The following is a 21,950-nucleotide window of genomic DNA, read 5'->3' on the forward strand; positions in this document are numbered from 1 at the left end:
ACGAATATGCAAACTGCAGTCTCAGGTACTACGTCTTCTGTCGCTACACCGGCCACGAGTCTGCGATTACCTGACGGTTCTGGGATCTATGGCATCCACGCTGGCGTTAGTCCCTTGGGCGTTCGCTCATCTACGGCCGCTGCAGTCCTCATTGCTTTCCCGCTGGAAACCGGTTTCAGAGGAGTTCTATCTACCTCTACCTCTCGAGGGGAAGGCGCGATCCAGCCTGAGCTGGTGGCTGGATTCCACACATCTCTCCTGTGGCGTGTCCCTTATGGTGCCCGACTGGACGGTGGTGACCACGGATGCCAGTCTTTCCGGCTGGGGGGCAGTGTGCCAAGGGAAGTCGGTTCAGGGTCTGTGGTCAGAGTCGCAGACCCGATGGTCTATCAACCGGCTGGAGACCAGAGCGGTCCTTCTGGCGCTGCATGCCTTTCTACCCCTAGTTCGCGGACGGACGGTCCGGGTATTGTCGGACAACGCTACCACCGTGGCTTACATCAATCGCCAGGGCGGGACAAGAAGTCCTCTAGTGGCGGAGGAGGCGCGGCTCTTGATGCTCTGGGCAGAGCGGCATCTCAGCCATCTCGCTGCGTCCCACATCGCAGGAGTCGACAACGTACAGGCGGATTTTCTCAGCCGTCACCGCCTGGATCCCGGAGAGTGGGAGCTGGCGGACGAGGCGTTTCTCTTCATCTGCAAGACTTGGGGAACGCCCCACATGGATCTGATGGCCACGTGGCACAACGCAAAGGCTCCGAGATTTTACAGTCGACGTCGCGAAAGGGGCGCAGAGGGAGTCGATGCGTTGTGCTTCCCTGGCCGGTGGGAGTGCTTCTGTATGTGTTCCCACCGTGGCCCATGATCGGCAAGATTCTGCGACGCATAGAATTGCACCCGTCCAACGTGATCATGGTGGCGCCGGAGTGGCCGCGCCGTCCCTGGTTTGCGGACTTAGTCCAGTTGTCGGTGGCTGCACCCCTTCGACTCCAGGGGTTCGCGGGGCTTCTTCGGCAGGGCCCCGTCTGTTTGGAGGATGCGGATCACTTCTGTCTCGCGGCATGGCTTTTGAGAGGTATCGGTTGAAAAGAAAAGGCTACTCGGATGCGGTCGTTGCTACGTTGCTGAGATCCAGAAAGCAGTCTACATCCCTAGCTTATGTTCGGGTCTGGGTCGTCTTTGAGGAATGGTGCGTGGAGCGGGGTCTGGATCCCACTTCCGCTTCTATTTCCGATATTTTGGCGTTTCTCCAGGCGGGGCTCGCCAAAGGCTTAGCGTGCAATTCCCTTCGGGTGCAAGTGGCGGCGCTTGGGTGTTTGCGAGGTAAGGTCCGGGGAGTCTCTCTGGCTCTTCATCCGGATATCTCCCGTTTTCTTCGGGGGGCTAAACACCTCCGTCCTCCTTTGCGCCTCCCTTGCCCGTCTTGGAACCTCAACTGGGTGCTCTCTGCTTTATGTTCCGCGCCGTTTGAGCCCTTGAAACGTTCTACGCTCAAGGATCTCACGTTGAAAACTGCATTCCTGGTGGCGATTGCGTCGGCCCGTCGTGTTTCGGAATTACAGGCATTGTCCTGTAGGGAGCCCTTCTTGCGCATCTCCGATTCCGGGGTTTCCTTGCGGACGGTTCCTTCCTTTCTTCCTAAGGTCGTGTCGGCTTTCCATTTGAATCAATCGATTGAACTCCCAGCTTTCGCGGTTGGGGAGTCTTCGGACCCGAAAACGAGAGACTTGAGAAAGCTAGATGTGCGGAGGTCCCTTCTTCGCTATCTTGAGATTACCAACCCGTTTCGGGTGACGGATCATCTGTTTGTGTTGACTTCGGGCCCAAAGAAAGGTTCTGCGGCGTCCCGCACAACCATTTCCCGTTGGCTCAAGGAAGCCATTGGTTCCGCGTATATTCTGCGCGGAAAATCGCCGCCGGTGGGTCTTCGGGCTCATTCGACGCGGTCTCACGCTGCGTCTTGGGCGGAATCTTCTCAGGTGTCGCCTCAAGAGATTTGCAGGGCGGCTACCTGGAAGTCGTTGCATACCTTCATTAAACATTACCGGTTGGATGTTCCAGCTACTGAAGCTGGGGGTTTTGGAGAGAGGGTACTCCGAGCGGGACTCTCTGCTTCCCACCCTCGGTAAGTTGGCTCTGGTACATCCCAGGTGTCCTGGACTGATCCTGGTACGTACAGGGAAAGGAAAATTAGTTTCTTACCTGATAATTTTCGTTCCTGTAGTACCAAGGATCAGTCCAGGATCCCGCCCGCAGTGCTGCGCTATAGTAACGGAGAGTCCGCTCATTATTGTTTTCAGTGCGCTGACCCCTTGTTTATTCGTTCTCCCGGTTGGAGAGTCTGGTTCCTGTAGGGGTGTTGGAATTTTTTTCCGTTTAAATAGCAAGTTTTGTATGGTTAGCTATGGTTGCCTTATGGCTTTTCTACTTTGACATTACGTATGACTGAGGGGCTGTGACTGGCACAGGGGCATATATGCTCCGCCCACAAGTTTTAGTCTGTCTCCATCTACTGGTGCGGAGTCACAACCCAGGTGTCCTGGACTGATCCTTGGTACTACAGGAACGAAAATTATCAGGTAAGAAACTAATTTTCCTATCTATTTCAATTAATTTGTAACCTATCATTAAAATCATCTGTGGTACCTGAAGATTGGAAGATGGCCAATGTAACCCCGAAATTTAAAAAGGGTACTAGGGGTGATCCGGGAAACTATAGTCCGGTGACCCTGACTTCAGTGCCGGGAAAAATCGTGGAAACTGTTATAAAAGATAAAATCACAAAACATTTAGATAGACATGGTTTAATGGGACACAGCATGGATTTACCCAAGGGAAATCTTGCCTCACAAATCTACATTTTTTTGAAGGGGTGAATAAACATGTGGACAAAGGTGAACCAGTAGATGTGGTGTATTTGGATTTTCAGAAGGCGTTTGACAGTCCCGCATGAGAAACCTCTAAGAAAACTAAAAAGTCATGGGATAGGAGGCAATTTCCTTTTGTGATTGCAAGCTGATTGAGACATGAAACAGAGAGTAGGATTAAATGGTGTGTTTCCAAAGTGAAAAAAGGTAAACAGTGGAGTGCCTCAGGGATGTGTACTTGGACCAATACTTTTTAATATATTTATAAATGATCCGGAAAGGGGTACAACCAGTGAGGTGATCAGATTTGCGGATGACACAAAATTATGCAGAGTAGTTAAATCTCAAGCGGAATTGTGCTAAATTGTAGGAGGACCTTGCGAGACTGGAAGATTGGGCATCCAAATGGCAGATGAAACTTAACGTGGACAAGTGCAAAGTGATGCATATAGGGAAAAATAACCCTTGCTGTAGTTACACAATATTAGGTTCTATCTTAGGAGTTACCACCCAGGAAAGAGATCTAGGCGTCATAGTGGATAATACATTAAAATCGTCGACTCAGTGTGCTGTGGCGATCAAAAAAGCAAACAATGTTAGGAATTATTAAGAAGGGAATGGCAAATAAAACAATGGATGTAATAATGCCTCTATATCGCTCCATGGTGAGACCACATCTTGAATACTGTGTGCAGTTCTGGTCGCTGCATCTCAAAAAAGATATAGTTGCACTGGAGAAAGTGCAGAGAAGGGAGACCAAAATTATATGGGGCATGGAATGGCTGCTGTATGTGGTAAGGCTAAGGAAGTTAGGGCTGTTCAGTTTGGATAAGAGACACCTGAGGGGGGATATGATAGAAGTCTACAAAATCATGAAAGGACTTGAAAAAGTTAATGTAAATCAGTTATTTACTCTCTCAGACAGTAGAAGGACTAGGGAGCACTCCAAGAACTTAGCAAGTAGCTTATTTAAAACAAATCGAAGAAAATTATTTTTACTCAGAGCATAGTTAAACTCTGGAATTCATTGCCAGAGAATGGGGTTACAGCAGTTAATGTAACTGGGTTTTTAAAAAGTTTTGGATATGTTCCTAGAGGAAAAATCCATAAACTGCTATTAATTAATAAGCAGTAGTAGCTTGAGATTTATTTAATGTTTGGGTACTGGCCATGAACTTGTGACTTGGATTGGCCACTGTTGGAAACAGGATGCTGGGCTTGATGGACCCTTGGTCTTGACCCAGTACAGCAATTCTTATTTAAGAGATACAGCTAGAGTATACCCAGAGAGGAGGCAGATTACTAGGACAACGTACTGTCTTACTGAGGAAGTTTAAAACCCCCTGAAAAACTAATGGTTCAAAGAGATCTACTTACATAAGTGAGAACAAAACCTTTGAAAATTAACTGGGCTCAGCAGCTAAATCTACACTCCCAAGTTTCACCATGCAGCTAAATTTAGATGCACAGATTCTGGACTGGAGATGGATTAGGTCATGATGAGGAGGAAGAATGTTAGACGGCTAATGCTGATTTTCAGTATTAGCCTTCTAACTTAGTGGCCAAATCTAGGTGCTTCCACAGTAGGCATAAATCTTGCCAGCCAGATTCTCCCTTTATCCTACTTATAGAATAGTTTTCAGATTAAATAAATCAAATTAACATTATTTAATTACTTTATGTACTTAAAAAGATTGCAGTCCATGCGTATCCTACGCTTACGATGGATAATAAAAAAGGAAAACGTACATAATTATTAAAAATTAACATAAATGCATATGTGTTATAGGATTTAAACATTGCTGCAGATTTTATCCCTGAGCTGCTATAAGAAACTGGGGATGGAAGGGTTGGCTATAGCCCTGCACAACATCTTTCTACAGTTCCTAGCTCTTGCCTATTATCCTTTGCCAGAATCTTCTTTTCGGTTTGCTGTGTTTTCAGCACCATCCACTTTTGTTGTTCCATATGTCTTTGACACTACAAATGCTACTTATGTTTTTTCTTTCCCATTCTTAGGTGTTCAGGTGATCAACACCAACTGCTCTTCTGTGCACACCCGCCAGGCTCTCTGCTGTAAGATGGCTGTGGAATACGATAAATTCATTGAATCTGCAAAAAAGTATGTGTGAACTTTCTACCTTTCAAATTTCCCATTCTGCATTGTCTCATCCCCCTTATATCATGATATGTCATTGTTACAGATTAGTTCAGATCTGTAGTGATATGAACAGCCTTTAACTGGTTGGCAGCTTGAAAAGGCAGAATATAAATGTAAATTAAATATGCAGTGATATGTCAAGATTGTCTGCACTGTGGAGTTGATCCTTTATACATTTAGGAACAGATGTGTACTGAAGGGGTTTTCCTATTTTTTGTCCATGGGAAGAATGTTTATTACATCTTACCCTTAGACTGGATTGCTTGTGATATGCAGTGGATCTGTCATAGGTTTGTATCAGATCATTTTCAATGTACAATGATAGTTTGAAATTTATGCTGGATAATCAATTACAGAGGATCTGATTTACATTTCTTTTGGATTACCTGTAGTAAAACAGTGGATCCATTATAGATTTATGCAGAATCACCTTTGGATTTGCAGAGGATCTGTTTTAGATACCTTTCAGATCATCTGCAGTGATAATGTGGGTCCATTATAGATTTATGTCATATTAGCTGCAAATTATGCAGTGAATTTTGGCTATGTGTAATTTAAGTGATTGTTATGACACCTTTACTTATTTTCCTTGGTTGCAGATGGTTCTGCCATTTTGATGATGATAACTATGTGAACCTGAGTGCACTGCACCATCTCCTGGCAGCTTTTTCACATAGTCAGGATGTATACCTGGGGCGGCCTAGTTTGGATCATCCCATTGAAGCAGCTGATCATGTGAGAAGCGATGGGTCTGTAAGTATCTGGACCAACTATTTGATCATGCAGTAAGTGGTTAGTTCTAACTTGCTGCTGCATCAGGAAAAGAATAAGACACGGGACCCAATGTTCCTAATATTTTTTTCTCCATCCTCACCCTGAGCCATACTCAAGTAAAGGCAAACTACTTTATAAACACAGGGGGCCTGCAAGATACAAAGTCTGCAGGTATAAACCTTGGATTTAATTTTCGAGACAAAACTGTATGGGAAGTTTCCCTTTGACAAACTCCCATAGGTACAGAGGCCATGCAGATTTTTCACCTGCTTTTTCTGCAGGCAGACATTTTTGGAAAGATGTTTCCTCAGCGTGAGGCAGGTCAATCTCCACAAGTGGGTTATGCACCTCTGTCAGCAGATGGAGATGGTGCAAAAGCTGATTTCACGACCATATAATCCTGCCCCAACATCAGCCCACCAGTATTCTCTGTCTCTAACAGATGATGGACATGCATTCCCCTTTAGGAATGCTTATAAGTAAAGAAAGAAGTTTGAAAGGAGATATTGGAAAGATGAGACGTCTATATAGCAGCACTTGCCTCCTGAGGTGATACCGTGCTGTCCCTTCCTCATAATGCAAAACATTATGATTATGTGGTTTATTATGTGGTTTATTAATGGCTGTCGCCTTATGGACAGTACCCAATTTAGATAACTGGAGTCTTAAGGCTCTCCTGGGAGGGTACACTCAGTTCTCCATAGAGAAGCCAATTCCCTACGGACTGCCATGATAATGAGATGAACAAGTTTTATCTTAGTAGATGGGATGTCTAGAGGGACATTCAGCAATACAGATTCAGGTGTTAATGAAACACCTTCGCCAGAGATTGTATGTATTAGATGGGAGATGGACTGCCAGAAGGTAACCACCTTTGGGGCATGTCCACCACATGTGAAAGAAAGAGCCCAGATGCCCACAGCCCTTCCAGCAATTAGTACTGTAAGAAGCGTTGATTTTGTGTAAGCCCTCTGGTGTATAATACCATCGTAACAAAATTTTATAACTGTTCTCCGCCAGAGCAGAGTATGCTGAGCTCCTTTTAGTGTGTAAGAAAATAGAGTTCCCCAGGTCTTCAATTTTAAGAGAAAGATTAGCTTCCTCTTTTGCTATCCGCTCACTCTGCACTTGAAGTTTGTCAATATTTTCAACCTGAAAATCCAAACGGAGATCGCAGTCCTCGACGCGACAGCCGATCTCCGCCATTTCTTCTTTAAGCTCCTCAATTTTCTCCACCATTTCCCGCTTATTATTCTTTAAATCTCGACGGATTTCACTAAACCAGCGGCGAAACTCATCTCGAGTGGGCATCGAAGTAGGCGAGTCGAGCTCTTCAGTGGAGGAGTGGTCTCTGCCGGCCCCAGGGGATACTGCCCTCTCGGGCTCTCCATGCGGCTCTAGTCCGTCTCTTTTGCTTTTGCTCTTAATATATGAATACTGGCTCAAATCAGTGCCCTTTCTCTTTGCGGCCATGCTCTATGATATGCTGTAAGTCTCCGGTCGAAAAATAGCTAGGGCTGAGGGAGGATGGACAGTGATTTATTTAATAGCGATGTTTTGGTGCTCCGGAGCTCCAGTTCAGGCTGCCATCTCTGTTTGTGACTTCACTGCCCTCCGCGTGGACCTAAATTTTAATTTGTGGTTGCAGGCCGAGAGAGGCTTGGCAGTGAAGGATTTTGTCCTCTTTCCCCTTAGCTGGGACCCGTTCAGGGAAGGCTGAGCTCAAGTAAACATTTTTTACTTTAAAACAAAACAGCGAAAAGAAGTAAGAAACCAGGGGAAAGGGTCTGTTTCTTCAGTGTTCGGCTGTCTGTCTCACGTCTCTGGGGAGTTCTGTGAGGTGAGGAGGTAGTGCAGTCACAGCAGGTTGAGCAGCTGTTTGGCTAGGCCCGCTTCCAGGCTTCTCCCTTTTTGGGGCGTGGTAGGCCGTGAGGTAATTTTGCGCGTCTTTTGTGGTGGGCTGTGGCGCAATTGTGCATCTGTTATTGCCTGTGCATCCCTTTTGGGCATCCTTCCTTCTGGACGTACATCTTGTGCGTCCAACTTAGGCATTTTTCTTAGTGTCTGTACTGGATGCCCAATTTGGGCATCTAGTTGAATGAGCAGCCTAGGCACATGTTCTTGGATGCACATTTTTTGTGTGCCCATTTTGGGCGTAACGTATATGTGCAGGTACTCTTGGCGCGAGCCTTTACTAGTCTGCATGCTTATACCCATGGTACTGCATGCCACATCAAGGCCATTCAGCCGGAGTTTTCTTTAAGCCTGTGTCAGTGCTGCCTGGATGCTTGGGGAGATTTACCTCCTTGTGATTTTGCCTGCGATTGTCTGTCTCCTTAGTCTGAGGGGAGTGGGACCAAGGATGACACAACAGAGGTGTCCCCTCCCTTGATCGATCCACAGGTTGAGTTGTCAGGGGACCCTAGCTCTCAGGACCTATGGGTCCAAGAATGGACCTGTCCTCCTTTTCCTGGGTGGAATATTTCCAGGCATGGCAGACATTTCTACAGAGCAGGTCTTCTGAATCAGCAATACCTACTAAAGTAGGTCTGTGCACTCCGAGTGCTCCTCTGCCTGTCGCCACAAATCAAGCACCATGGCACAATGTGGTCTGACAAAGATCAAATGCAGGTGAATCAAGATGATAAAACGATGATGATGGTGGTGGCTCTCCTGGTGAGGAAGGGGACATTTCCCCAGATTTGGAGCCATATAGAACTTTTCTCTGTTTCTTTTATAGAGATGAGTTGCTGAGCTTGATCTCTCAGAACTTGAAGACCCTCGGAGTGGCTGGGACTGACTCCTTGGGGATGCAGAAGAAAGATCCCATTTTGGTCACCCTACGCAAGACTTTAAAGAAGGATGCAACTTGGCAGGTTTATACCCCTTGGATCCACAGGACAGAAAGAAGTTGCATTTCCCTAAGGTGGATGCCTTGGTGTGATCCATCACAAAACGTACCACCATCCTGGTAGAGGGTGGTTGGGCACTGAAGGATGCTCAGGATAGAAGGATTGGGGCTATCCTAAAGCAAGCCTTTGAGGCAGGGACAATGAACTTACAAATTGCTTCTTGTTGAGCTTTGGTAGCTCAGGCTATTTTACGTCTTAGTCAAGAATCTGGTAGCACCATGTCCAATCTTGGACCTTTGGTAGAACCTGGGGCCACCTTCTTGGCTGATGTAGGCTGTGACTTGGTTCACACAGCTGCCAGCGGAGCTGCTTCGGTTATTGCAGCCAGGCAGCAGCTGTGGCTGTATAACTGGTCGGCTGATACTATTTCAAAGTCCAGTCTTACAGCTACCCTTCAAGGGCTTGCTTTTGTTTGGCAATGAATTGGAAAAAAATGGCAAGTAAATGGGGAGAGATCCAGGTCCCTCTATTGCCAGAGGACAAGAAACCTGTTGCCTGGTCTTTTCAGGTGAGAGTGGCCGTTCTAGAGACTATCAGTGTTTTCGGCCTTATAGGTAAGGTTCTTCCCAGAGGTCCCATCCCTTCTGCAGGTCTCAATTCTTTTGCCCCCTCCCCCAAGGACCTCAAAAGGATATGGGCTCTGACGGTAGAGCTCCTTGGTCTTCCCAATGAAGGTTTGCGGGCTCACCTGTTGGTGCAGGAAATAGGTGGCCACCTATCCCATTTTTCATCACAGCTGGGTCCATGTTACTTCGGCTCAATGGGTTCTTGAAGTGGTTTTGGATGGGTATGTTCTAGAATTTCTTGGCTTTCCTCCGGATGCCTTGCACTTACTAGAAGAGAGGAATTTATCAGGTAAGTAGTAATTTCTCCATAGATTTGAAAATATTTTTAAGCATTGCTTTCCCATCTCTCCCTATGCATGCCCCTGGTTATGCCTCCCCTCAGTTCAGCTAGAAGTGCACATGCTATGAAACCCCCCTCACGTACTTCTAGCTGGACTGAGGGAGGGCAGTTTTCAGACAGGCCAGTTTACCCAGGTAATGTCTTTGAAAATTGCCCTCACATTGTCTCTCTCTGCATTTCCTTCTCCAGACCTCAGTGAAATTCTGGTTTGCTACTGGAGGAGCTGGATTTTGTATCAGTCGAGGTCTGGCTCTGAAGATGAGTCCTTGGGCAAGGTAAGAGAGAGTGGGGGAGCTGGGGACAGGTTTTTTTTTTTTGTTTTGTTTTTTTAAAGGGATTTCATTTTCATTTCAGATTCTGGTCCTGAAATTTGCTATTTCTTAGCATTTGGGCAGGTCAGTCCCAATGAGTGGGTTATGCACCTCGATACTTCTGTCCCGACATCCACCTGCTAGTATTCTCTGTCTCCAGCAGATGGTAGACCTCTTCATTTCCCTTCAGGGGATTGCTATTGAGTAAAAAAAAAACAAAAAAATAGAAGGAAGAAGTAGAAAAGAAGAAAGAAGTTGGAGAGGAGTATCGGAAGGACAAAATGTCTAGCACCACTTGCCTCCTGAGGCGATACTGTGCTGTTACTCCCTCAGTAGAGTGTCTGTCTGGTAGCCATGAGTGCCTTGGAACTAGAATTTGATTAACAGTTGCAGGCCAAGAGAAGCTCAGCAGTGAAGACTTTAGCTCTCTCCCCTCATAGCAGGGACTGGTTTCTGCTCTCAGCCAGGGAGGGCTGAGCCCAGGTAAACGTTTTTCTTATGTCAAAAAGAAAAGAAAAACAGCACAGAGAAGACCATAAGCAGGAGAAAGGGGTCTGCAACCTCAGCATTCAGCTGTCCCGCTCACTTCTCCGGGGGGGTTCCATGAGGAGAGGAGTTAATGCAGGCATGGCAGGCTGAGCAGCCGTTTTGGTTAGGCCCTGATAGCAGGCTTCTCCCTTTAAGGGTGCATGGTAAGCTGCGAGGTGTTTTCGCGCATTTTGTGCTGTGGGCCGTCAGCACGTGCATGCGGGCCTGTTTGTGCATCCGTGGGCACGTTTGTGCATCTGTTCTCACATGTGTGTCCAATTTGGATGTTCTTTCTTCTGAACGCACATCTTGTGCATCCTGCTTAGGCGTCTTTCTTGGTGTCAGTACTGGGCGCCTAGTTGGATGTGCAGCCTAGGCGCGTATACTTGAGCGCACGGTTTTTTGTGCATCCATTTTGAGTGTGGGTTTTATGCATACATAATCTACGCGCAAACTTTTACCTTTCTGCACACTTGCAACTGTGGTACCCTCAGCGAAGATAAGCGCTTAGGCTTCTCTTTATTATGCATGCCACATCAGGGACACTCAGCCGGAGCTTTCTTTAAGGCTGTCAGTGCTGCCTGGATCCTCGGGGAGATTTACCCCCTTCAGATATTTCCGGAAATGGTCCAACACGTTGGTCTGAGGGGAGTGGGATAGAGGGAGACACAACAGGGGTGTCCCCTCCCTTGATTGATCTATGGGCGGAGTCGTCATGAGCTACAAATTCTCAGGATGTCAGGTTCAGACCTATGGGGCCTGGAATGGACCCGTCGTCCTTTTCCTCGGTTGATGTGTTCCAGGGATGGCAGAAGTTTCTACTGGCCCGGTCTTTTTAATTGGCAGTGCACTGCGGCCTGATCAAGCTCAATCGCAGATGAATCAGAATGATACCAATGATGACGATAGTGGTGGGGGATATTCCCCCTGCTTTGGAGCCATATCATTCTCTTCTCCATTTCGTTCATAAAGATGAGTTGCCGGATTTAATCTCTGTCTGGAAGACTCTCTGAGTGGCTGGGCCTGACTCCTTGAGGATGCAGAAGAAGGCAAGGTTTCTTGTTTCTTTCTCCTCCTGGATACAATCCAGGAGTTGATTGATCTGAAATGGAGTGTGCCAGAGATGTCTTTTTAAAGGAAGATGCGTCTTGGCAGGTTTATACCCCTTGAATCCATAGAGAGCAGTTGCATTTCCCTAGGGTGGATACCTTGGTGTGTTCTATCATGAAACATACCACCATCCCTGTAGAGAGGGTGGTGTGGCACTGAAGAATGCTCAGGATAGGAGGATTAAGGCTATCCTAAAGCAAAGCCTTTGAGGCAGTGACAATGAACTTGCAAATTGCTTCTGGTTACACTTTGGTAGTTCGAGCTACTCGGCATTTTTGTCAAGAATCTGGTGGCTCTAGGTCTGATCTTGGACCTATGGTAGAACCAGGGGCCTCCTTCATAGCTGACTTGGTTCACATAGCTGCATGGGGAGTGGCTTCGGTTATTGCGGCCAGGCGGTAGCTATGGTTGAGCAACTGGTCAACAGATACTGTTTTTCAAAGTCCAGTCTTACCAAGCTGCCCTTCATGGGCTGGCCTTTGGCAATGAATTGGAAAAAAAAATAGCAAGTAAATAGGGAGAGACCCATGTCTCTCGATTTGCCAGAGGACAAGAAACCTGTTGCCCAATCTTTTCGGGTGAGTGGTCACTCTTGAGACTTCTGGCGTTTTTGGCCTTATAGGGGAGGTTTTTCCCAGAAGTCCCTTCCACGGGTCTTGGTCCTTTCGCCCACGAGGATCTCGAAAGAATATGGACTCTGAAGATGGAGCTCCTCGGTCTTCCCAGTGAAGGTTGGCTGGCTCACCTGTTTGTTCAGGAGATAGGTGTGGCGTCTGTCCTGTTTTTATCCCAGGTGGGTCCAGATTACTTCGGATCAGTGGGTTCTCGAAGTGATTTGGGATGGGTATGTAGAATTTCTTCACATTCCTCTGGATGCCTTTGTGGCCTTTCCATGCATCTCCCCTCAGAAGAAGGTAGAAACTAAAGTGACATTACAATGGCTGATGAACCTGAACGTGCTGATTCCTATTCCCAAATCGCAGAGAAATACAGGCCATTGTTCCATTTATTTTATCATGCCTGACAAGGAAGGATTGTTTCGGCCAGTTCTGAATCTCAAGAGTGCCAATTGACATTTACGAGTCACACATCCCAGGGTGGAAATGATGCACTTTGTCATAATGGCAGTTCAAGCAGGGAATACCTCACGTCTCTGGATCCGACAGAGGCATATCTGCATATTCCCATCCATTAGGAGCATCAGCACTTCCTCCGATTTGCTATTCTGGATTGTCATTGCCAGTTTCAGGCCTTGCCTTTTGGGCTAGCCATGGCGCCCAGAATATTTCTGCCAGAGTCTCGAATCCACGTGTTAATACTGCGAGTTCAATCCCTGTGGAACTCTGTTTGCCTGACCATATGGTCTTATCTGCAGGTCTTACAGTTGATGGCTGCCGCATTAGAAGTGGTTCCCTGGGCGAGGGCACATATGCGCGCCCTCTTCAGTGTGTGTTGCTCTCCCAATGGAGTCCACAGTCAAAGATCTATGCGGAGAAGCTGCTCTTCCTGTTAGAGGTGAGATCCCAGTTGGACTGGTGGTTACAGGCGGATCATCTCAGCAAGGGAATTTCCCTGATGATGCCAGATTGGTTGGAACATAAGAACATGCCATACTGGGTCAGACCAAGGGTCCATCAAGCCCAGCATCCTGCCTCTAACAGTGGCCAATCCAGACCACAGGAACCTGGTAAGCACCCAAAAACCAAGTCTATTTCATGTACCCTTGCTAGTAATAGCAGTGGCTATTTTCTAAGTCAACTTAATTAATAGCAGGTAATGGACTTCTCCTCCAAGAGCTTATCCAATCCTTTTTTAAACACAGCTATACTAACTGAACTAACCATGTCTTCTGGCAACAAATTCCAGAGTTTAATTGTGCGTTGAGTGAAGAAGAACTTTCTCCGATTAGTTTTAAATGTGCCACATGCTAACTTCATGGAGTGCCCCCTAAGTCTTTCTATTATCTGAAAGACTAAATAACCGATTCACATCTACCCATTCTAGACCTATCATGATTTTAAACACCTCTATCATATCCCCCCTCAGCCGTCTCTTCTCCAAGCTGAAAAGTCCTAACCTCTTTAGTCTTTCCCCATAGGGGAGCTCTTCCATTCCTCTTATCATTTTAGTCACTCTTCTCTGTACCTTCTCCATCGCAATTATATCTTTTTTGAGATGTGGCGACCAGAATTGTACACAGTATTCAAGGTGCGGTCTCACCATGGAGCGATACAGAGGCATTATGACATTTTCCGTTTTATTCACCATTCCCTTCCTAATAATTCCCAACATTCTGTTGCTTTTTTGACTGCCACAGCACACTGAACTGACGATTTCAATGTGTTATCCACAATGACGCCTAGATCTCCTTCTTGGGTTGTAGCACCTAATATGGAACCTAACATTGTGTAATTATAGCATGGGTTATTTTTCCCTATATGCATCACCTTGCACTTATCCACATTAAATTTCATCTGCCATTTCGATGCCCAATTTTCCAGTCTCACAAGATCTTCCTGCAATTTATCACAATCTGCTTGTGATTTAACTACTCTGAACAATTTTGTATCATCTGCAAATTTGATTACCTCGCTCTTTGTATTTCTTTTCCAGATCATTTATAAATATATTGAAAAGTAAGGGTCCCAATACAGATCCCTGAGGCACTCCACTGTCCACTCCCTTCCACTAAGAAAATTGTCCATTCAATCCTGTTCTCTCACTGGTTGGCAGGGAGAAGGATAAAGGCAGAAGGTTAAGAGGACTGTGTGTGTGGAGGGGGAGAGTGTGTGCTTTTATCAGAATGCCCAAAATGAAAACTTGCACCAGGGTCCAAGTGATCATTGCTCCACCACTGTGCACATACTTTTCAAAATGCCATGTATGCGTTGTTTTCCTTCCCCATCCTAGACACAGTTTCAAGATCACATTCTTCCCAGTAAGTGCTGTGGAGGACCTTGTATACTCTTGACTGGGGAGGACAATTTTTAACAAAGCCATTTTACAAGGGTAACTCACAGTTTACCTTGATAAATAAATGTTAAAAAATTTCCTCCCCATATCTTTGTCATTTCATGCCACTAGTCTTTCTCTTCAACTGCACCGTCAACCTGGCTCCATCTTACTATTTTTGCCCTCATCTTCTGCTATGCTTCTGGATATCCCTTATGCCAGGGCTGGAAATGTCCCAGATGCCTAACATTTGAACTCCCATTTACATCCCTGGAACATCCCTAACTTATCCAGCTAAATTCCAGCCGGCTAAGCTTATCATCTGGCTAGAATTTAGCTGGATAGGTGCACAAATCTTCATTTAGCTGATAACTGTCTGCATTATCTGGCTAAATGCTTTTGAATACGGACCTCTCTGTTTCCTTTCAAGGGCATATATTCTTAATGGGCTGTTTGGGGAGTTGAGCAGAGTAAAAATGGGGGAAGAATGGTTAAGATTGTAGAAATTTGTATTGTAAGCTTGATGGTAATTTGAATTAAAAAAATGCTTTAAAAAAAAAAAAATAACCCAAGGGGGGACTCATTAGAGCTTGTTATCAAAGGTCTTGTGTCTCCTTTGATTTTTATCTTCTGTGTTGTGTGTGTTTTTTTTTAAGAAAAAAAAAATAAAATATATATATATATATTTTTTTTTAATTATTCCCTGGTGTAGGTGTGTTGGGTTATTTTAGAGCTCTGGGTTTCTCTGTCATTTTAATCATTTTTATCACTTTTGTTACATTTCTTTTGACAATTTGTAAAACACAATGAAATAAAATTGTTTATGTTGCTGTTAGTACAGTAGTTTTATTCCTGTGGGATTTTTTTCTTCATTGTCGTTATTCTTTTCATTGCTAGTCCATAACTATGGCTTGTATTTTGCCTCTCCCATTTGCTACTTTGTGTTATTTCCCACAGTGCTTATAAAGCTTAGTGAAACACATTTTTATGAAAGGCACTATATGTAAAGAAAATTGGATTGCATATGGCTGCGGAAGTGTTGAATCCTCAGATTTCATTTGCCTGGTTTGCAGCATGGGGAACTTTATAAGCACTGCTGAAAGGATGCGTCTCCCTGACGATTGTACCATTGGTTACATTATTGAGGGGCTACTGGAGGCCAAGCTACTGCACACATCACTATTCCACTCCCACCTAGAGAACTTGCAGAGACTTCAGTCTGTCCTCAAACAGGTAACACGGACTCACCCACTTCTGACTGCAACTTTCCTTTTCCCTCAATCCCTCTCTTCCCCTTCTGCCTCCTTGTATGGTTTCCAAAGGACTTATTTCTGGTTTCAGGTCACTTTGAGTTATGGAGGTCCGGGGAATCAGCATAACGTTGTGAACGTTGGAGGAATCTTCAGTCTCCAACAAGATCCTACGCGGTAGGTAGTATTGCTTCTGCTGGCCAAATTAAATATTTTATTTATAAACCTCTTCCTGGTTTAAAGGTAAGAATCTGCCTCTGACTTTTGGAAGATTATTTCCTATATCCCTGTTTTTGCTGGCCCAGGAAGCTCTGAGGCATTAGGAGGAAGAAGACATGGTCAGGTATACATAAAGAGGATAATAAAAACATTTCTATAGGTAAAACTATATTTTACCCACAGAAATGCACTTTCTAATTATGAGTATGTGAGTGAATGTACCTGCATTTTTTAACAATGGTGCATTCCTTTATCTACGTACTGTGGAGGTGCTTCTGGTAAGGGGGAAGAGTAGAGAATAGAATCATCTGCATAGTTTTGTTACAAAATCTTTCCTGCAGAGGAGCGCTAGTAAGCGCTGATGGCAGCGGATGCACTTCTGAAAGGTTCCATCCACCCTGCACATGTTTCACCCTTTCATTCCCCCCACTGATTTGATAAATAATGTGTAGAGGAAGGAAAAGAGAGACTAAAACCCCTTGTAAGTTTTCAACATGAGTTCCAGCAGAACCTAGAGCACAGTTGAAAGGCAGATCATGGACTACTAGCGAGAAGCTGGTGAGTCTGAGATCCCTAGAGTAAACAGGTGAGAGGACTACTGAAAAAGAGGGATGAGACACAATGGGCCTGATCCTGTCAAACTTGAGTAGGTTTTATGAGAGATTTGTGCATGGTTAAGGAGAAAATTGTTCTTACCTGATAATTTCTTTTCCTTGAATCCAGCCAGAGCCGTCCAGAAGCATGGGTTATGCCCACCAATTAGCAGTCAAGAGACTAACAGGCTTGCTGATGTCATTCCTTATAGGCTCCTGTGCTGACCTCAGCCTGCCAGTATACTCTGAAAAAGCTAAGAAATTCTCCAACTGTCCTTCCCTTCCAGACCAGGAGGTTCCAGGAGAGCTTTTAAATGAATAACCAGAAATTAACACATTTCATAACAGAATGAAAATGGTTTTTTTTTTCCAAGATTTACTACTGAGTAAGGGTAATGCTACCAGCCTTTGTTTATCCTGAAATATACACTAGCAGATAATCCTATTTGGCAGAATAGAAAGGGTTCTGGATTTGTCTGGCTAGATTTAAGTAAAGGAAATTATCAAGTAAGAACAAATGTCTCCTTCCTCTTCCGCCAGCCAGAGTGGTCCAGATGCATAAGATATACCAAAGCTATTTCTCAAGTGGGCGAGATACTGCCAAACCCGCTCTCAAAACCTCAGAGCCAAAAGATGCCTGTTCTCCAGCCGATAATGCTTGGAGAAGGTATGTAAAGATGACCAGGTCACCACTTTACAAATTTCCATCAGTGAAACCAGTCTCACTTCCACCCAAGAAGCTGCCTCACTTCTAGTCCCTTAACTGTGTAGGCTGCTCTAATGACATCCTTATCCAATGTGCTAGAGTGGTCTTAGAAGCAACATCACCTTTCCTTTGCCCTCCAAATAAAACAAATAGACGATCGGACTTTCTGAAACTATTTGTGACTTTCAAGTATCAGATGAGAATTCTCCTTACGTCTAAACAGTGAAGTTGAGAGTACTCCTTGATTCTCTATTGAAGGAAGGAAGGAAGACACACCATCTGACTAAGATAGAAGGTTGAAACAAACTTTGGAAGAAAAGAAGATCCCTTACCGGTGGTCTAATATGGGTTGTGTCCCCCTACCAGCAGATGGAGGCAGAGCACATGGTTTTCCTCCATGACATCATCGCCACTATATAGAAGTGGTGCAGCACTGAGAAACCAGCATTCCCTTGATAAAGCACTAAAACAAACTTTATCAGTCAGATTGATTAACAGCAAACATTTGGAGAGAAAATCCTTTTACTTGGAACAACCTGCCCCAAAAAAAGTGAAATAAAAAAGACAGACTAACAAGAGGCAGAAATATAGGATAGAAAAAAGCCATAGTTTGACAAACCTGCCCTCTTGTAGTATATATACATGTATATGACAGAAATATACACGAAAGGCCCAACTCAGAAGGGTCCTGGACTGATGTAGCAGAACCGATGGAGAGAAAATTAACAGGTAAAAAATGTCTCCTTCCACTTCATCCTGCTGCCCCAGTTCAGTGAGTCTATATAGGTGGGTAGTACAAAAGCCCCACTAACGAGGGAGGGAGGAAATAAGGACTGCTTTGAGAACCCCAGCCCCATAAGCTGAGTCCTTTTTAGCAAGCACATCCAATCTGTAATGCTTTGCAAATAAATGTAAGGATGAACTCGCTGGACTGGTAAAGCAAAACGTTTTGAAAGAAAATTAAAAAGGTAACATTTTCTCCATATTGTTTGAAAATATCAAAAAGGGCTCCCTGCTAGAAACCACTGGTAATTCAGAAATTTGCCTAGTTGAACAGAGGAAGGCCAATATTCAATAGGCCATTTAGTTGAGAAGTTATCTGTCTAAAGACAGCTGGATAACTTGTTCCATATATTCAGCTGGATAAATGTCCATCTGAATATACTTGCTTAAGTTAACTGACTACATGTAGCTGGATTACAAAAGAAACCTAACTGGCTATATTTGAATGTATCCAGTTAGATTTTTAAGTTATCTGGCCTTGAGTGGCAGGAAATTAAAAAAATATATACATATGAAGTACAGGGCCTTGTGGCCCGATTTCTTCCCAACCCCCATCACCAAATTGCAAAGAGGCCATAGTGGCTGCCTACATTGTCAAAATAAACCTGTGTCGCTGCTGACCCTCCCTCCTCCCCCCTGGCTGGATTTGAATAGCTGCTGCCAAGCCCTCCCACCGCCACCCCCCACCATCTATATAAAATGGCTGCCACTCCCCGCCCTTCTCTGGATCCTCTCACGATCTCCCCAAACCCTAAAAAGCCTTCCAGGAGTGGGGTCCATACGTACCCACTCCCGGCAAAGTCCAGCACAGCGTCTTGTTAAAGCTGTGCTCGAAGTGTAAACTACATACAGTTTACGTTTCTAATGCTGGAAACCTGACCCCTAAAACATACAATTGCTACTACCTGTACCTTCAAAGAATTCAGAGTCAAATCTTTATTTAGGCCTTCTTGCAAAAATTGCAAGACACGTGGCAATGAAGTTTTCCTGCCTTCCCCTGATCAGCACACCAACCTTCATAAACCTGCAAGACTCTGACATGGCCAAAGAAGTAGAACTCTTCTTAGAGTACAAGAGAGTTTGTATCACTTCCCGACAATATCCTTTCTTTATTAAATGAGACCTCTCAAGGGCCAAGCCTTAAGACAAAATTGAGCTGGATCTTTGTGCACTATTGGACCCTGAAACAAATCTTTGTTCTGAGGTAATGGACTCCCATCCAACAACTTGACTAGATCCGCATACTAAGAATACCATGGCTAATCGGGAGCTACCAGAATCACAAGACCTCAATGTCTGCTCACAGGAGGCCATGGATGGAACACATACAGCAGACCCTCCAGGAGCCAGGTCTGAACCAACACATTCAAACCTAATGAGCCTCTTTCTTCTGCTGAAAAACCTTTCCACCGATGCGTCATTGGATGCCATCAAGTTCAACACTGGTTCTCCCCAATGGACTACCTACAGTACCTGAATGTAATCCACTTTGAAGCGCTGAAAAAATTGCGAAAAGCAGAATAAAAATCTAAATAAATAAATATCACTATCCGTTTGTGACAGAGCCCACTTTGCAGAGTTCAATGTGTTGCAGCTGAGGAAATCCACTTGAACATTTTTTACACCTGTTATGTGCAACACTGAGATTAACTTTACATGCTTCTGTGCCCTTTCAAAAAGGGGAATTGCTTCAGTTGAAAGCACCCTTGGTATCCCTTTGGTGGTTTACATATGCTACCACTGTTGCATTGTTCAATAAAATTGGCCTTGGAAAAGATCTGCAAACTGGAAGGATGCCAACCTTATCACTTTGATCTCTAAACAGTTGATTGTCCATTGAGCCTCCTCCATCATCTAAGTTCCCTGAACCTCTAGGCTCTGGCGTTGAGTTTCCCAGCCTAGTAGACTGACTTCCATCATTACAGTTATCCCAGAGGAAGACTCCAAATCTCCCCCATTCTCCAGGTTTTCAGTAGCCAGCCACCAATGTAGGCTGAATCTTGCCTGCTCTGGAACTGAAAGCCTTAAGGTATAATCTGAGAATGAAGATCCCATCTGAACAGTAAAACCCCTGTCCTTCCATCAGGATGTGCACCCTCACCCAGGGAACCAAAGCTGCCGCCACCATGGAATCCAATAGTTGAAGGTAACTCCACACTATTGGCCCTCCTGGTAGATAACAAAATCTGTGTCTAACTTTGACACTTCAGAATCCTTTGCATCTACAACCATCTCCTCATGTCAACACGAACTCCCACATACTCCAGGCACTGGGAGGGCCACAACCTGCTCTTTGTAAAGTTTATGGCCCAATCCAGCTCCTGCAGAAACTGTTCTGAATTTGCCACCACCGTTACCATCGCTTTAGAGAAGCTCCTTTGAGCAATGGCTAAACCGAAAGGCAGCACCTGAAACTGATTGTCTTAACACCACAAATCAAAGAAACATCTAATGTTCCTTCCTTATGGTAATATGGAGATTTGCCTCTATAAAGTCAATGTCATCAGGAATTCCCCTTGCCTCACTGCTAAAATGAATGACTTTAAAGTTTCCATCTTGAAATGAGGCACCCTCAGGCACTCGTTGACTCCTTTCAATTCTAGAATGGGATGAAAGTATCCCTCTTTTTTTGGGAACTACAAAGTAATTTGAATACTGGCCTTGACCTTATTAATCATTTGGGAGCCAAACTACTGCTCCTGTTCTGAAGGCAATCAAGCGTCTCCAGAAATGCCACTTTCCTTTGCACAGAATGACAAAAGGAAACCATAAAAGCATCTGTTGTAGAAAAACTGCAAGAAATAGCCATCTCGAACAATCTCCAAAATCCACTGGTCTGAAGTGATTTGGATCCACCTCCAGAAGAAATTTGTCAATCAAATACCTATTCTCAGCTCCAGAGCCTGGATCCCAACAGCTTTTGTGGGAATTCCAGAAGGTACCAGCACCCCCATACCCTCCATCATTTAGTCCTCTTTATAAGGAGGACTGGAACCTATTATAGGGTTTGGCCTTCTGACCTCCTAAACAGCTTCTTGTCATGAAAGCAGTTCCTAGGAGGAGTCTACCACAATGTCTCTTATGAATTTTCCTCCAGCAGTCCCACACCTTAGTCATTTTTTTGAGGTCTCTGCCAAACAATAACTTCTCCTTAAAAGTAAGCTTGGTCAGATTACTCTTAGAAATCGAACCTGCAGACCAGTTATGAAGCCATAGTAAATACCATGCCACTACAACAGAGACTGTGTTCCACAGATCAAATTAAAGGAAGCATTAGTCAAAAAGGCTGCTTTTGGCTCCATCTGAGTCACTTCCTCCAAGGACATGCCAGAACCCTCTAATGAGCTTTCCTGAGCTTGCTGTGACAAGCACAGCACTGCTCTTGCCACACTACAGCACACAACCATCTGCAGAATCATTCTCGCTGCCTCGAAGGCCTGCTTAAGTACAGTCTATCGTTCTCTGCAGCATTAAGAGCTGTGCCCCCCTCTACAGGGATAATAGTCCACTTGGTGACAGTATACAGCAGTGCATCTACTTTAGAAACCTAAACTCTTTCCTCTCCTGGGTACCAGCCTTACTAATGCCTGACCACCCTTAAAATTGGCCTCCAGCATCTCCCATTCTAAATTAATCAGATCCTTAACAGTTCTGTGTAAAAGAGAGGATTTGGACAGCTCCTTTAAGCTAGTCATAATGGGGTCCTCTGACATCTTAGGGCCCTCCTCCACCTTTTCCTCCGCAAAATTAAGAATCTGTAAGAAATTAGAAATCAGGCTATATAGTTTATCTCTGTGATGAAGGTTCACCATAGAAGAACCATTTTCCTCACAAAGGGAGGGGAGAAGGTATGTTTCTTCCTCTAAATCACCTTCACT

General features: G+C 44.8%; 1 protein-coding gene across 1 annotated transcript in view; it reads left to right on the forward strand.

Annotated features, from left to right (window-relative positions):
• RFNG (RFNG O-fucosylpeptide 3-beta-N-acetylglucosaminyltransferase) overlaps nucleotides 1-21,950 on the forward strand; it is a 43,795-nt gene that overhangs the window by 16,191 nt on the left and 5,654 nt on the right. The window contains exons 5-9 of the mRNA XM_029599049.1: nucleotides 4,887-4,989; nucleotides 5,628-5,781; nucleotides 9,810-9,895; nucleotides 15,595-15,754; nucleotides 15,863-15,948. Of these exons, the coding sequence (XP_029454909.1) occupies nucleotides 4,887-4,989; nucleotides 5,628-5,781; nucleotides 9,810-9,895; nucleotides 15,595-15,754; nucleotides 15,863-15,948 (589 nt within the window). The remainder of the gene's footprint in view (nucleotides 1-4,886; nucleotides 4,990-5,627; nucleotides 5,782-9,809; nucleotides 9,896-15,594; nucleotides 15,755-15,862; nucleotides 15,949-21,950) is intronic.

This window comes from Rhinatrema bivittatum, chromosome 4 (assembly GCF_901001135.1).
Source record: "Rhinatrema bivittatum chromosome 4, aRhiBiv1.1, whole genome shotgun sequence".
Classification (NCBI taxonomy): Eukaryota; Metazoa; Chordata; class Amphibia; order Gymnophiona; family Rhinatrematidae; genus Rhinatrema; species Rhinatrema bivittatum.